Here is a 14,536-nt window from a genome sequence, read left to right as displayed (position 1 = left end):
GTCAATTTTATATTTTATTTTTTTTAACTTCGAAAAATCGAACAAAAACAACATGCTGTTATAGACTATGGTGTGTGCAACAATTAAACTTCGGTGAACCGAGCACACAATTGAATTGAAAATAATAACAATTTTGCATGTTAAAATTTTACGTTTACGAGTTTACTACTTATTGTCGAGGTCCGTTGTTGCGTCAGCGGCTCGTCGTTTCGATGTTCCGGCGGCCAGCGCACAGCTGGTACATATTATAACATCATAATTTTGTCGAACACCAATTATTATTGTAATTGTTATAAATTATGATATAATTTATATTAGATACCGATGATGGAGAAGGAAAAATAATTGTATAACACGGTTTTTTCTTTTGTCAAAATATTTTTTTTTATTTTTCATTTTAAAATTTTATATTTTGCATTAATTTTTTTGTTCATTATCTACTACATAACAAAAGTAAAAAAAATGACAATTGCTATGAAGTGATATGAGACTGGCCTGGGGTGGTGAGGTTGTGCCACAATAAAAAGGGGATTCTTCGTATAAACGAAACAAAAAAAAAAAGTATAATAATATAATATATATATACACACATATATATATATATATATACATATATGTAAAATACAAACAAAAATATATAATCTTTTAGACGCTTTGTTGAGTAGTACTAGTACAATACTACTACTCGAAATCAGCGCAGCATTTTATTATTTTGCTTTTAACACAATTCAAAGGTAAACTTAACTTTAAAAAAAAAAAAAATAAAAAATACTGTTAAGATTACACTTCATGCAGTGCCACTGAGATCAGAAATACATTACAATAACCAAAAAAAAATAAAAATAAAAAAAATAAAAATATATCTTATTACAATGGTTTAGTTATTATTATAGAATTATAAATTATTAATTTTTGGAGGAAAAAACAGGCTGTTATATAAAAAATTCACATCGCACTCGAGCTTAAAGCCTACGAAATTTGAAAATTTACGTTTAAGGAAAAAAGTCAAAATCCGTTATCACAATACATAGGTATTTTTCACTAGCCTATTTAAATTAAAAAATTATTATAAAAACAAATGATTAGTTTTAATGCCAATTCTTATATATTTTTTTTGACTGGATTTTAAAATAAAATATTTTTTTTTTATCTTATTTGCATAAGAAAAATTTTATAAAGACCTCTACTACATTTATTCTTGAAATATATTAATAATAATCTCATTCCGTTCGTCGATACATGTATATATCATGGAAACATATACACATATAGATATACTAAATTATATCACATTTGTGAGATAATCACACAAAATAATAAAAGCTCTTAGGGATTTTTTTTTTTAAATAATTTAAAATCGCTAATAACTATACATAAATATATATATATATATATTAGTATATATAAATGCATAGCATATTGTATTAATTGTATGTGTGATGTCAGTTAGGAACACTTACACTAAGATTAACATATCTTTTTTTCAATATAGATATTTGAACATGAAAGACATCTGGCAAAACAAATAAAAAAAACGCCTGATGAGATGGGATTTTTTTTTGCTTTAGTTAATATATTATATATATATATTTATTTTTTTGGTGCGATCTATTTATAGCCTAAATAAGTTAATATTGGTTAAAATTCTAAACTACTTTAGTTTTATCATTGTCTGGAGGACACACGCGACATCAAACACTCGATAATATAAACATATTTTTATTTCGTTTTGATTAATAATTCCTCACTGATAATATTAGAAATAATATTATATTCGCTTTATATATTATATATATTTTATATCTCTCTCTACCATTCACTTAAAATACGTACATTAATAAAAAAATTATTTTGCACCTAATACACAATATATTTTTTTGTTTTTTTTTTAATTATACTCTATAAAACTCTAATCTATAATAATTTAATCTTAAATGTTTAAATTCTATGAATATAATATATATATATTATATTGTTTATTAAAAATCCTATAAAGAACAACAACTTATACGGGTAAAAAAATAAAATAAAAATAAAAAAGGAAAAAAATATTAATAATAATCATATTATAATCTGGCGACATATATATAATATATATAATATAAATATAATCCAATGTATAAATGTATCGACAAAAATAATAACGAGAACAAAAAACTAAACGTAACATAAAGAACTGATCACAATTGATTTTTTTTTAAACTTACGCACACGGTTTATAACGTATGGAAACAATATATTATACCGTATGCTAGTTTTTTTTTATCTTCATAATTTTACTTATTTAATATATATATAAATATTCACTTCCACACACTCACGAGACCAATATATTATTACAAGTATTATATATTATAAATTGGGGATTTTTTTTTTGTTACTTGATGATAATCGACGACGACAAAGACCGCTACTGGTTGATACGAGTGTTTTTCGTCTTGTAACGCACAGGCTGTTCCGAGGGGATCAGTCTTGGCTCTCTCTCAATCACGGCGACGGCGGTGCTATTAGTGGTACGAGTACTATCGATCGTACTAGTTATGGTTGGATTTTTAGTTGTGGTGGTGATGGTGTTTTGATGAGATACTGATAATGAGAAGGAGGTGGAGGATTTGGCGTTCGTCGGCGCCGGACATCCGGCGCTCTTTATTCTAAAAAAGACCTATATAGCTTCCGTTTTTCTATTGTGAATTCGTGATCGATCACTATAGTGCCGCCGCTTGTAAAATTCCTATACCAGAAGAAAAAAAAAACGAAACTTGTTAAGTCGGAAAATTTACGAGAAAAAAATACTGCGCTGCATCAAACGTTTGATGTGTGGCGGAGCGAGTAAATAAAAAAATGTTAAGTTAAACCATGTTTCGGAAAACTTACCTAATGAATAGTGGAATGAGTGACCACGCATTTCTAGGGTTTTGTTTGAGAGTGAGGAACAACTCAAAAGTGGACACAGTATTGGTGTCGCATTTGATCGTGCCGATTTTCCGGCATTCTTGTTCACCTTCGAAATTCAGGTACAAAGTGCATCCTCTGCGAGGATAGAAAAAATGTATTAGTTTTTTTAATCGATTTAAAAAATAAATAAAATACATCATGAACAAAGAAAAAACAAATTTCCTAATTTATGCTGAGGTCTCGAGTAAATAAGCGAGGGAAGTGTTAAAAATATTTTCAACAAAAAAAAAACGAAACTCACCGGAGACCACAGGGTTCGCTTTCGGCCATTTTGAGAACATCATGAGCTATTCGGTGGAGTAAGTCGGGCGGCAATAGAACTTCGCCGCACGACAGTTGTGCACGTTTAGCGGCCCGAAGTTCTTCTTCAAGTCGTTGGTGTAATGCCATAAACGCGCTGGTTTCCGACTCGATGTCCTCCAACTTCAAGATTCCTGTGTACACATAAAATAACACGGATCTTTAGAATAATGTCAATAAAAAAAATTATATTAATAATATAAAATTATAAAATTTTAAGTATAAAAAATATTAAATGATAAAAAAAAAAAATGTCAAATAAAATAATTTAAGTTGATTTGAATAAAAAAAAAATGTAATGTAAAATGTAATAGGTATTGTGATGTAAAAAAAAATAAAATAATAATTTTCAATAAAAAAAAATAATAAAAAAAAAAGCCAAGTACCGAGAGTGGAATGGACCGGGTACGACGGTTGTATATAGTACGGAGGTACGACTTCCATTTTTTTCGGAATTTTTTCGCGCCTAGCTATTGTAATGACGAATGAAGTAGTGAAAGAATTAATGTTGACTGATTTTCGACGAAGGTTTAAAAGAGAAAATAATAATATATGTAATATTATAATAATCTTCTCGAAAACCGACAATACGACGACTGACGACGAATAATAATTTGCTCGTAAAACGCGACAACGGAGAAATAATAATATTTAAAATATCCGCCTGTCACAACACACTGGCGTTGATATACTCGATCGGAGTTCGTGTATATATGAGCAGCTAAGGAGTGAACCGAATCTGACCGCGGCAGCTAATCGACTGACTGACGACGGTTTACGACGACGACGGCAACGAAACACTACGTGCGGCGGCTGTGGTGTGCGGACTGACGACTGAACTGGCGAGTGGCGGCGGTCGACGGTCGTCCCAGTCCCATCCGCCGGCCGGCTAAACGCGGATCAGCTGTTCGAACAAAGAAACCCCGCGCCCCGCCACAACGCGATCCCCCTACCGGCGGCGGCGGTCGGTCGCACACCAGCCGATTGCAATATTGTGAGAGAGAGTGGGGGACCCCTCGGCTAACCCCCCGCACTGCGCCGCCACCGCCGCTTACCCGACCACCGAAAATCCTACTCTGCGCACGTTGGGGCCCGGAGCCCTAAATAATATACACTCGCACGCACACACGTACACGTATACACACGACCCCCGCTCACCCCGCCCGCCGACGATTACGCTTGTTCTCGGTCCCCCCCGCACCGCCCACCGCTGCATCTATCTGTTCGGTCTTTCGTTCTTTGTCGACGGCGCTTTCTCTCTCTCTCTCTCTCTCACTCGCTCTCTTTGTGTGCGTCTCTCGCCAACTGTGAGCGAGTGTATACGTGTATCTCTCTCGCACGTTCCCTCTCGCACGCTCGCTCTCTCTCTCTCTCTCTCTCTCTCTCTCTCTCTCTCGTCGTTGTCGTTGTCGTCGTCGTTATCCGATTCCGTTCCAAAAACCCGACCGATAGAGATAGGACAACCATCGCCAAGCCGGCCTTTGTTCCGCACGTACGCCATCCGAGTGCGTGTACGTAATTACTTGTGGTAGGGAGGCGATTTTACGGAAATCGTCGTCGCGATTCGGCCTTTGAGCGTCATTATGCGTACGATATTATTACTATATATTATTTTAATATCCTACCGCGGAAACGTATAAAAAAAAACTTTCAACCGCCGTCGTGACGAAAATGGCTTCGGAGATTTTCAGTGTGACGGTCACAGCCGGCCTTGAACGCCGCTACTCTGCACCGTGAAATAAAACGGATTTTTAAATAAATCTCGTGCGGACAATAATATATACGTTGTCCGCTATATTATAATATACTAAAACACGGTTATTATAAGTCCTGTTTCGCCCCAACTCCGCCACACGACAGCTGTCACCCATTAGGACCACGTATCCGATATTTGGGGAAAGTGATCAGTGGGGTTAGTAGGAGGGATCCGGTCGCGTATTTGTATTCGGATTTCGCGTGTGTAAATCTCTTGGTACGTGTTAATCACTCGAAATAATTACAACAACGGACAACGTTACACCGAAAACGTTCACGTCGGCAACGCGGCGATACGAGTGTATACGTGATTGATTGCACGTTGAAAGGTCGTCGGGTATTCAAGAGTTGTAAACGGGAGCCGTCCTGCGAGTGAATCACGCGACAGAGCGTATATTATTATTATGTTTTTAACATATACAGGATAAACGAACAATAAGTATTATATAAACAGTAATATAGGTACTTGGACAAAAGATCGTTGTATTATTTACGGTTTTTTTATTAGGGGGAACGACGGAGGGTGTAATGATTTTAAACATAACCCGAACGGCTGTGCTGTGGCTATAATAGGAATGCTGAAACGTTAATATTATACCGATTAAAATTAAAACTTTCAAAACCTTTATGAAATATGCGGCGAGAAAACAGAACGACTCGATCTAACCGACCGGCGATCATGTACCATTGCGGTATCATAATTTTATATAATTGTTACTACTCGTAGATAGAACAGAGGCTTTAAGCGGCTGTAGTAGTACGGATATTATAATAACGTGTTGTACGATTACGAGAGAAATGGAAAATACGAAATAATTTTATTCTTTTATTTTCCAATTAATAGTCATCAAAATTACTATAACTTCGCGGAGAATAGCAAAATAACAGTCCAAAAAATAGAACATTTAAAACTGAAACAATGCGACTGTGGCCATACTAACAATGACGCATATAATGCATTTTGAACGATCCACCATCTACACATACTCACTAAAGATAAATACCATGACAATAAAACGACTAAAATTACCTACTAACTGTAACTGAATTATATCCCACCTAAATATTATGTTTCATATTTTATTTTGATATTTTATATTTTATAATTCATATTCAACTTGGTTTATTAATTTTTGTTCAATTTTTTGTTTATTAAATGTTACGAAACCATACGAATGTATATAATGTCACGTCGTCGTACATAAGAATATATAATATTATACGTTGTTTAGTTACTATTACAAATTTGCTTGAATATTTCATCATTCGAAATCTGGTATAGGTACAGCTGCTGCACACACCGTGCTATATAATAATAATAATAATAATAATTTTTAATATTATTTATATCGAGCTGTACACTACGTATTCCTATAATATTTTGTGCGGTATACTAATCATTACACGTCCGACGGAATTCCAGGTAGTTTAAGGGGAAATTACTGATTCATCCCTCCAACCGACGATATTCATCTAAGCTATTGCCGCGCCCAAATTTAATGAAGACAGGACACGGTATCGGCCCTTTTGCCAAACCTTTTATCACCAACGCCAGCTCCGCCAACAAAAAAAAAGGTAATAACATCAGCCGCCAGGGGGTAAGAGATATCTAACGGTGCAATATATTGTGAGTTAGGTTATTATCGTCGTCACGCTCCTACGCGCGAACCCCTTCCAACACACCATTTGATTCGCAGTCGAAAATTATCATATTATACTTAACCGCTTCTATCTAGTGTACGGGTGTTGTACGATACCGAACTGTACAGTGCTATAAAAATATTTAAAAGAATGTTATAGCCGTTTAATGCTATCTTTAACTAATGCACAACATAGCAAATTTAATAAATTCGTTTTTTACTTTGTTATTTTTGATACTCGAGTGAATTTATCAAATCAAAGGCACGAATATTAGCGATATTAGGGCCCTAAAAAGCTACTACGACATTTTAATTTTGAAACAAGCTATGGACGTTTAAAAAATTTTAAATTTTAATGAAACCTTGAATTATAATTGCATCTTATACTAAAAATAACAAAATAATAAAACGAATTTGTCTAACTCAAAATTTGCTATGCTATGCGTTAAACAGACGGAAACAACACATGCGGGTGTAACGTTCCTCTTGCACATTAACGCGATGTATATATATATACATTAATATGAATCAATATTAATATTTATCTACATTGTGAACATGTGTACTAATAGCGAGGATCCATCTGTCGTCAATTCTATATGCCATAGTGCAGTATAATATTATAAGGTTGGTAGTTGGCACATAATACATACTATTATAGGTGTTATAACAATAGCCACATAACGATTTCACTTTTCGATAAAGGCTGTTATCAGTTTTACTATTTTAGGCGTTCGATAAATGATTTCAATTTTCACTGTTAAAATCTAATCCGTTTGTACAACTTCGCGTATATTTATGTTTGTTATTAAGCCATGGGTTACGAACATGTAATTTTATATACATTAATGTTTTCAAAATCAGTTTATTGTTCAACACACTGTAAGTATACAATACACGGATATTCTAAATTATATGACAATGCTGTGTAAAAACATGTCTAGTTGAGTACTACTTAGCATCCAAAAAGTATAGTATAATATTATGCAATTGAGAGTACTGAGACAGTTTCTTGAATTTTAAAATCGAAATAATTTGAATGAATTCAGGTTAAGGTATATAGATAATTTACTAAAATGTTTGAACCCAATTTTGTTGTTCAGGGGTTTTTATTACTTTACGATCGATACAAAGAAACAGTTTTATTACGTGGTTCGACGTATGAAAAAAAAAATATGTAGTTGACCCAAGTGGCCAAGTACGTCTCCGTGTATATAATATTTTGAAATATTTATACATATAATGCATGCGTCAAGTAAAGGAAAATAAGGTGTTTAGATGTTTACGACATATGTCCACATAGCAGTCAGTGGCGTTACAGTGCTGGACAAGAAGATAAATGACATCGACCTTACAATATAAAAAATAAACCGTTCGGTTGGTGAAACAGTAAAATAATAAGGAAACTTCAATTCAAAATGAAGAGCAAATAAATAACGAATGTTTTCTTTGAACAATATTACTATACAATATACGCAAAGTACGTGTATTAGGTTACACGTAAATATGAGAATTTAGAATGGCGAACATTTTTAATCTAATTATTCTAATTTCAACCAGATTAAAATACGGAATGTAAAGATCGATATTGTAGAAAAAACTATGAGCCGTTAGCTCCTCTAGTTCACCGTTCATTATAATGTGTGATTATTAATAGACATTCTATTAAATTCTATGTATTATAGAATTAAATAAATGGTTTTTGGAGATAAGGAAAATCATGTCCACATAGTATTAACAACAATAATCTTTGTACCTATATTTTCATGTATTATTTGAGTTTAATATTCTTGGAAATCGTGTATAGTTTGATTTTTTTCTTATCTGACTTAATGTCTATAGCTGCTGTTAAATGCTGAGCCAACAAATTTATACCATTTTGTCCTAGAAGTTTTGGTTATTTTTATCATACTAAAACAGTAATTAATATAATATTATACCATGCAAATATTTATTCTTTAAAAAATACGTGAATATAAAAGAAAAAAGTTATCAGAATATATTTTTAATAGATGTATTTGTATAGTGTTATCTTTATCTTACTAATAATGGTTTGCAATGTTTGCATCACTCGAGCAGCTTATATTTTATTGTATTTTCTGATATAATATTATAATATAAAAACGTTGTAATACAACATTTATGGATAAAACATATTTTATACAATAAAATCTATTAAAATTGACATAATAATTTCACCGCCAAATTGTATAAAAATTAATCCGAACAATAGTTAAGTTTATTAGTTTGTCTTTAGATTGTTTAAAAAGTTAAAATGTACATTTTCTTTCATAGTAATAATAATAATTGCAATTGAAAAACTTTGCACGACTGTCATAGATTTAATTTATGTAAATCTAATGATCTGTCTGATCATATTATATTGAACAATGTCAGATAATCGACACCAACAAACAAAATTAGTTTTATGATTTTGTTAATATTATGTGACATGAATATTAACTAAAACAAAACTGAGACAACGGATGATATTTATAATTATATAAATATATAATGTATATAATATTAAAACTTAAAGATTATAATTATTGACTAGAAATCAAACAAGATCACTCAAAACAAATAAAAAAAAAAAAATCAACTCGATAACTACGATTTCACGAGTAAAACGTATCAACAAATTACATTTTTCTTATATTCAAGGTTCGAATTTTGAACAGTGATCGCGTAATATTAAGAGAATATTAAGAGAACAAAATTGTACGCCTTGTCTTGCAAACACAATAGGCAACGTAACGTACTTTAGCAACGGAAGTGTTGCTCGGCCGGCGAGGAAAGATAAAAATATATTCTCAACGATGAACTCGACGACTCGTTTTTAAGGAGTTCGGTGTAGGCAACTACAAATGGCAGCGTCTTAGATGTTAATATTTTCAAAATCATTGTAAATTACACTCTATCGGAAAAATTAATATTATTATTGAAATTTCGTCAGATGTCAACACATATATAATATTTGTTTACGACCTTCATCTATCACGAGCTCGGGGGTCTTAATATTGTCATTTGTCAATATAGTAAAATCACACATCGCATTTATCATTTTGTAAATACAATAAGCATAATCCATTATTAATGCTAAAAAGTAAATTGTTATTTAATTTAATAAATCATGTATTACAACAATACAATGTATCCATTTTTAAAGTATGGTCAACTTAAATTATAATTTCAAATATATTAAAAGTAAAAATATTGAAATATCCTATACATTGCACATGACATTTACGGTATTGTAATGAGTTTTGTTAACCTAATTTGAACACTGGTTACAAAAAATGAACATGGTTTTTATTATACTATAATTTGCTTAAATTTTATAATACGTGCAAGAGAGATAAGTAATACATAAATCAACACTGGGTTCGAGAGGACATAGTATCCCGCATTTTGTCGTCTACGTCTTGCACTTTAGCATACAACTTTGTTTATTTTAATATCGTTGTAAATGGAAATCACCGAGAATATGAAAATTATACATGTTCTATCGTCAGTTTTTTTTACCAATAATTGAATTGCTTTTCATAACGTGCATTTCATGAACGTTTGTAATTTTGTAATATTATTTTATATTATGTGTACTAGCTGAACGTATAAAATGCCAAAAACGAAACGACGCGACTCAACGCGAGTGATCTTATCTTTAAGTCTTAAAATAGGTAAATGTATTCCAATATCAAAAAACAAAAATAAAACTACACTGATTTTCCCGATTACGAACGCAAATATATTAGTGTATGTAAACTTTATACACAGCGAATGACAGAAGACAAAAAATACCATGTTATAATTCTATAATACATTCTTACAACTTTAAATTCCTTTTGTAGGTATACTTAATATTTTATCCGTTGAACTTTAATCGATATTATTATTATTGAACCGACACTGGCATCACCTTTCTATTTATATCTATTCAAATACTATAGGTATTATGCTATAAAGTTTAGTCCGGTTTCGTTTAAAACCATGTATGGTCAGAATCAATAATGGACTATGGCATTATATATTTATATAATATTGCAGATTGCTGATGCTCATGCTCATGCATTAATATTATTAATTATTTTACAGGACACGGGTACGATAGTTTTGTACGTTACGAGTTGTTGTATATAATAGGTAGTAGGTACACTAAAAAAATACAAAAAAGGATTAGAATGAATAATAGAACTTCTGCGGGTACCTATTAAGCATGCTGCATTGCTGTACATTATTGTCATCGACATGTACGTATATATTATTTATGTATAATATGTTTGTAAGAATTATATTGTTTGTACGCGAAAAATCACCGTTGCAATCGCGAGGACTACACAATGACGCCAAAAACATAATGTATGTACCTACAGCGTGCCAGTTGTGTGGATCGTAAAAAAAAAAAATAATAGTAATAATAACAACGAGAGGGGTGGCATCGTCCAATGATCGATAGATCCCGCGTGTATAACGTGCCGAGGATATCGATATATGCCTGAATAGTATATATATGCATATCCGTACAGCGGGGGACATTGTGTTAAGTGTACCTATACATATATATATATGACATATACATATACAAAGTGTACGAGTTGAATAGTCCTCTTTGTCGACCTCTCCCCCTCCTACACACCACCGCCATAGTAACGGTCCCCTCGCGCCGAGGACATTTGTAAAATAATAAAGAAAAAAATACCGAAAAGGGTTGATGCGTTTTTCCTGACCATTGCGCGCGCGGTTGTCTCCCCCGGTCGATTCGCGTCGGCGTGTGGTCTTCTCACAGGGATTTCTGTGCGCGGATTAGTGTTTCCCATAATATCACATGATAATAGTAATAATAATATATATTATGATGAGAGTATAAAAAATTACCCATACACCGTTTTGTGCATAGTATAATAATGACAATATAATATTATAGACATTATAGTATTATAGGTATATAAGTATATTAATACGGTATGGTACACATACCAGTTGTGTACAGTAGAAAGACGTAAATCTGGTTTCGATCAGACAATGAAAATATTATATTATTGTGTTATTATACACGAGCTGCAACGACGATGTTAAAGAATTATTACTCACTATATATAATGATATGACCGACTATTATACAATGATGTTCAGGCAATGGTTGTGGTGGTGGTGACGGTGAGGGGTGGATTTATGTTGGGGAGGAGGCGAGGGGACCAGCTAAGATTGTTCTCGGCTGGTTTCATGGGTGAAAAAACCTCACGACAATGGTTGTGGGTGTTAACCGGTCATATAATAATAATCGTTCTTCTTTTGCTATACAGGAGCTCGACAACGACGATTACGACATCAGTAGTTTTTCGTTTTCTATTATCTTGAACTCGGTAATAATAATAATAATAATATTGTATTATACGCAATATTAATACATTATATATTATATTTGTACAGCTATATAGTCTAGAAGTCCGTAATCTCGTATGTGTTATAGATTATTGTGAGTGGATTATATCTATTTATATATAATTTATGGTAATTTTAGTTTACTTAAATTCAGAAAAACAAAATATTGTGGTTTTTGTATTTGTTAAATCTGCAAATATAGTCAATTTGCATAAATTATTTAGAAATATTTTATATTTGTATGCAAATTTTGTAAAATTATATGATAGACGTTTCAGTATATACGAGGACAAATACGGCGATACGGATGAGACACCCCGTAAATGGTAAATAGGCGATACCTATATTGGTACAATTGTACATCTAATATACTGAACAGGACATTGTATGCACCTATATGTATATGTAGAATGTAGATGCTATATTGCTATTTAAATTGATTATAAGATGGTAACGAGTTAGGATGTTAAGGTTAACCTACTGAGTTGTGTCTGTATGAGTTAGTATTAGGAATTTATATGTTAGGTAGTTAGGTTACAATCTAATGGCATTATGGCGTATGACGTGTTACATAGCAGTTTTGCATGCAGCTAGAAAACTCATACATAACGTTTAACACAGTAGTATAACTTATTGTCATTATTGGATTATTCAAATTTAACTTTTAAGGATCTATGCACTGCGACGCGCATTTGATATTCATGATGTTTTTGACAGGAATACTTTGAAATGCGCCTGGTGAGCGGCTTATTTTTTATAATATATTCATTGTAGTTCGAACTGGAGCAGTATGTCTCATAAGTCATAACTCAAAAGACAAGTCATAATCAACTTCACTCAGAAAATGCAATAATATAATAATTTAGTCTTGAATTAAATCTATATAATATTGTCTAAGGGCAAATTACAATACGTCCTTGTAGCGGTGGTTAAAAAAGTAATATTCATAAAATTTAAATAATATATATATATGTATATAAATACTAATAAACATACTATATTATTAATACTATGACTATTAACAGTCGAGTGTCGAAATCTTTTTAATTTTTATTCTCACTGTTGCATATTATTGTAGGTACATAAATTAATAAAAGAAATTAAGTATATGTATATACTTCTGTCTGATTTCTTAACCTATAATATGTAAGACTTACTTCTTCAAATCATTCTCAAACACATAATAATAATAATAATAATAATAACAGTATTAAGATTCTTCGCATTTTTAAACGGAAAAATAAATGATACTACTATTAATTTACAAATTCTAACTCTTTTGATGCTTAAAGTAAATTCGAACAACGTTAATTTTATTTTCTGTACGAAATTCATCGTATACCTATGAGGGTGGGTTTTTGCGTCGGCCTTTTCTTGAAGTTTTTTTTTCTTTGGTATATATACCCATTATAGTATAATATATTATTTAAACTTTTGTGAAACCTGAGCCATTATTTTTGGTTTTACTGTATATACATTTATGCGGGACTATCGTCGTATATTATAGGTAACAAAAGGTTTTCGATCCTTTTGTTGGTACCATTATGTTTTATTTCTGGTTTAGATGGATATATAGATAAGAATATAGATGGGTACGCTAAATTAACTCTAAGAGAAAATCGATGTTTATTATTTTTTTTTTTCAATATTATTTAACCTTTACACAACTACCGTTTGTCGATCAACCGACGTTACGTAGGTACTTGTAAACGGACAGCGAAACAAATTAATTGTTTTTGATGCGTGCAATTCCTTATACAGGTTTATTTACGACATAAAAAACAACAGGAGTTTCACAGCATTGCTCCAATGGGCTTTGGAAAATGTTTAACACTCTGCACATACCAACGTTCCGATTCTCTTATTTTCACCGAAGCATTAGCTGACCGATTTTGCAGTAAAAAAACCATTCGACTGAGTTTACATGATAAGTACTATATTGGTAAGCGTATTGTATTTTAAATAATGAAATGTATGAGCACTATATAAATAGTAACGACTTATCATAGGCTTGTGTCTTATCGTAATTGTAAAAAAACCTAAAATGTTTACCCTTTTCTGTTTCGAATACTACAAACGACAACTTTAGATAAATTTTAAGATATAATATTTAGAGAATAGTTGGAAATGATTACCTTAAAATGTATATTTAATAATAAATAAATAATAATAATTGGGTTACACATATGTTGTGGGTAATAAGTTAGTTATAGACAATAATTATTAATTAATGATTATAGTTAATAATAAAATCAAATTACGATTTATGTTATTTTTCAGTGCAATAAACTATGAAACACATTTAAAAATAAATGTTTTCTTTTTTTTTTATCAGTATCAGTAATGTTATTGTTGTTATTGACTTGTAAATAAGCTATTTAGTATTTACAATATTTTAAGTAATCCTTATATTAAAGTATCGCCCATTAACAATAAAAACCTTAAATATTATAAAAAATCACTAACGTCAAAAGTACAACAAATATAGAATTGTGATACTAATA

At 31.5% G+C, this 14,536-nt stretch overlaps 1 protein-coding gene across 2 annotated transcripts in view; it reads right to left on the bottom strand.

The window, feature by feature from the left end:
* Positions 1-358: 358 nt before the first annotated feature.
* Positions 359-14,536, bottom strand: part of LOC114130362 (protein charybde-like) — a 36,120-nt gene continuing 21,942 nt past the window's right edge. Inside the window, exons 1-4 of one of the 2 annotated variants that reach the window (XM_027995327.2) lie at positions 3,642-4,107; positions 3,197-3,389; positions 2,875-3,030; positions 359-2,731 (exon numbers count right to left, since the gene is read on the bottom strand). In XM_027995327.2, coding sequence (XP_027851128.1) covers positions 2,647-2,731; positions 2,875-3,030; positions 3,197-3,389; positions 3,642-3,699 — 492 coding nt within the window. In that variant the 5' untranslated portion in view covers positions 3,700-4,107 and the 3' untranslated portion in view covers positions 359-2,646. Of the gene's footprint in view, positions 2,732-2,874; positions 3,031-3,196; positions 3,390-3,641; positions 4,108-14,536 lie in introns of those variants that run through there. The other variant, XM_027995326.2, reaches the window with a different exon arrangement.

Source organism: Aphis gossypii, chromosome 2, assembly GCF_020184175.1.
Source record: "Aphis gossypii isolate Hap1 chromosome 2, ASM2018417v2, whole genome shotgun sequence".
Taxonomy (NCBI): domain Eukaryota; kingdom Metazoa; phylum Arthropoda; class Insecta; order Hemiptera; family Aphididae; genus Aphis; species Aphis gossypii.
This window is presented reverse-complemented; position numbering and strand designations above follow the sequence as displayed.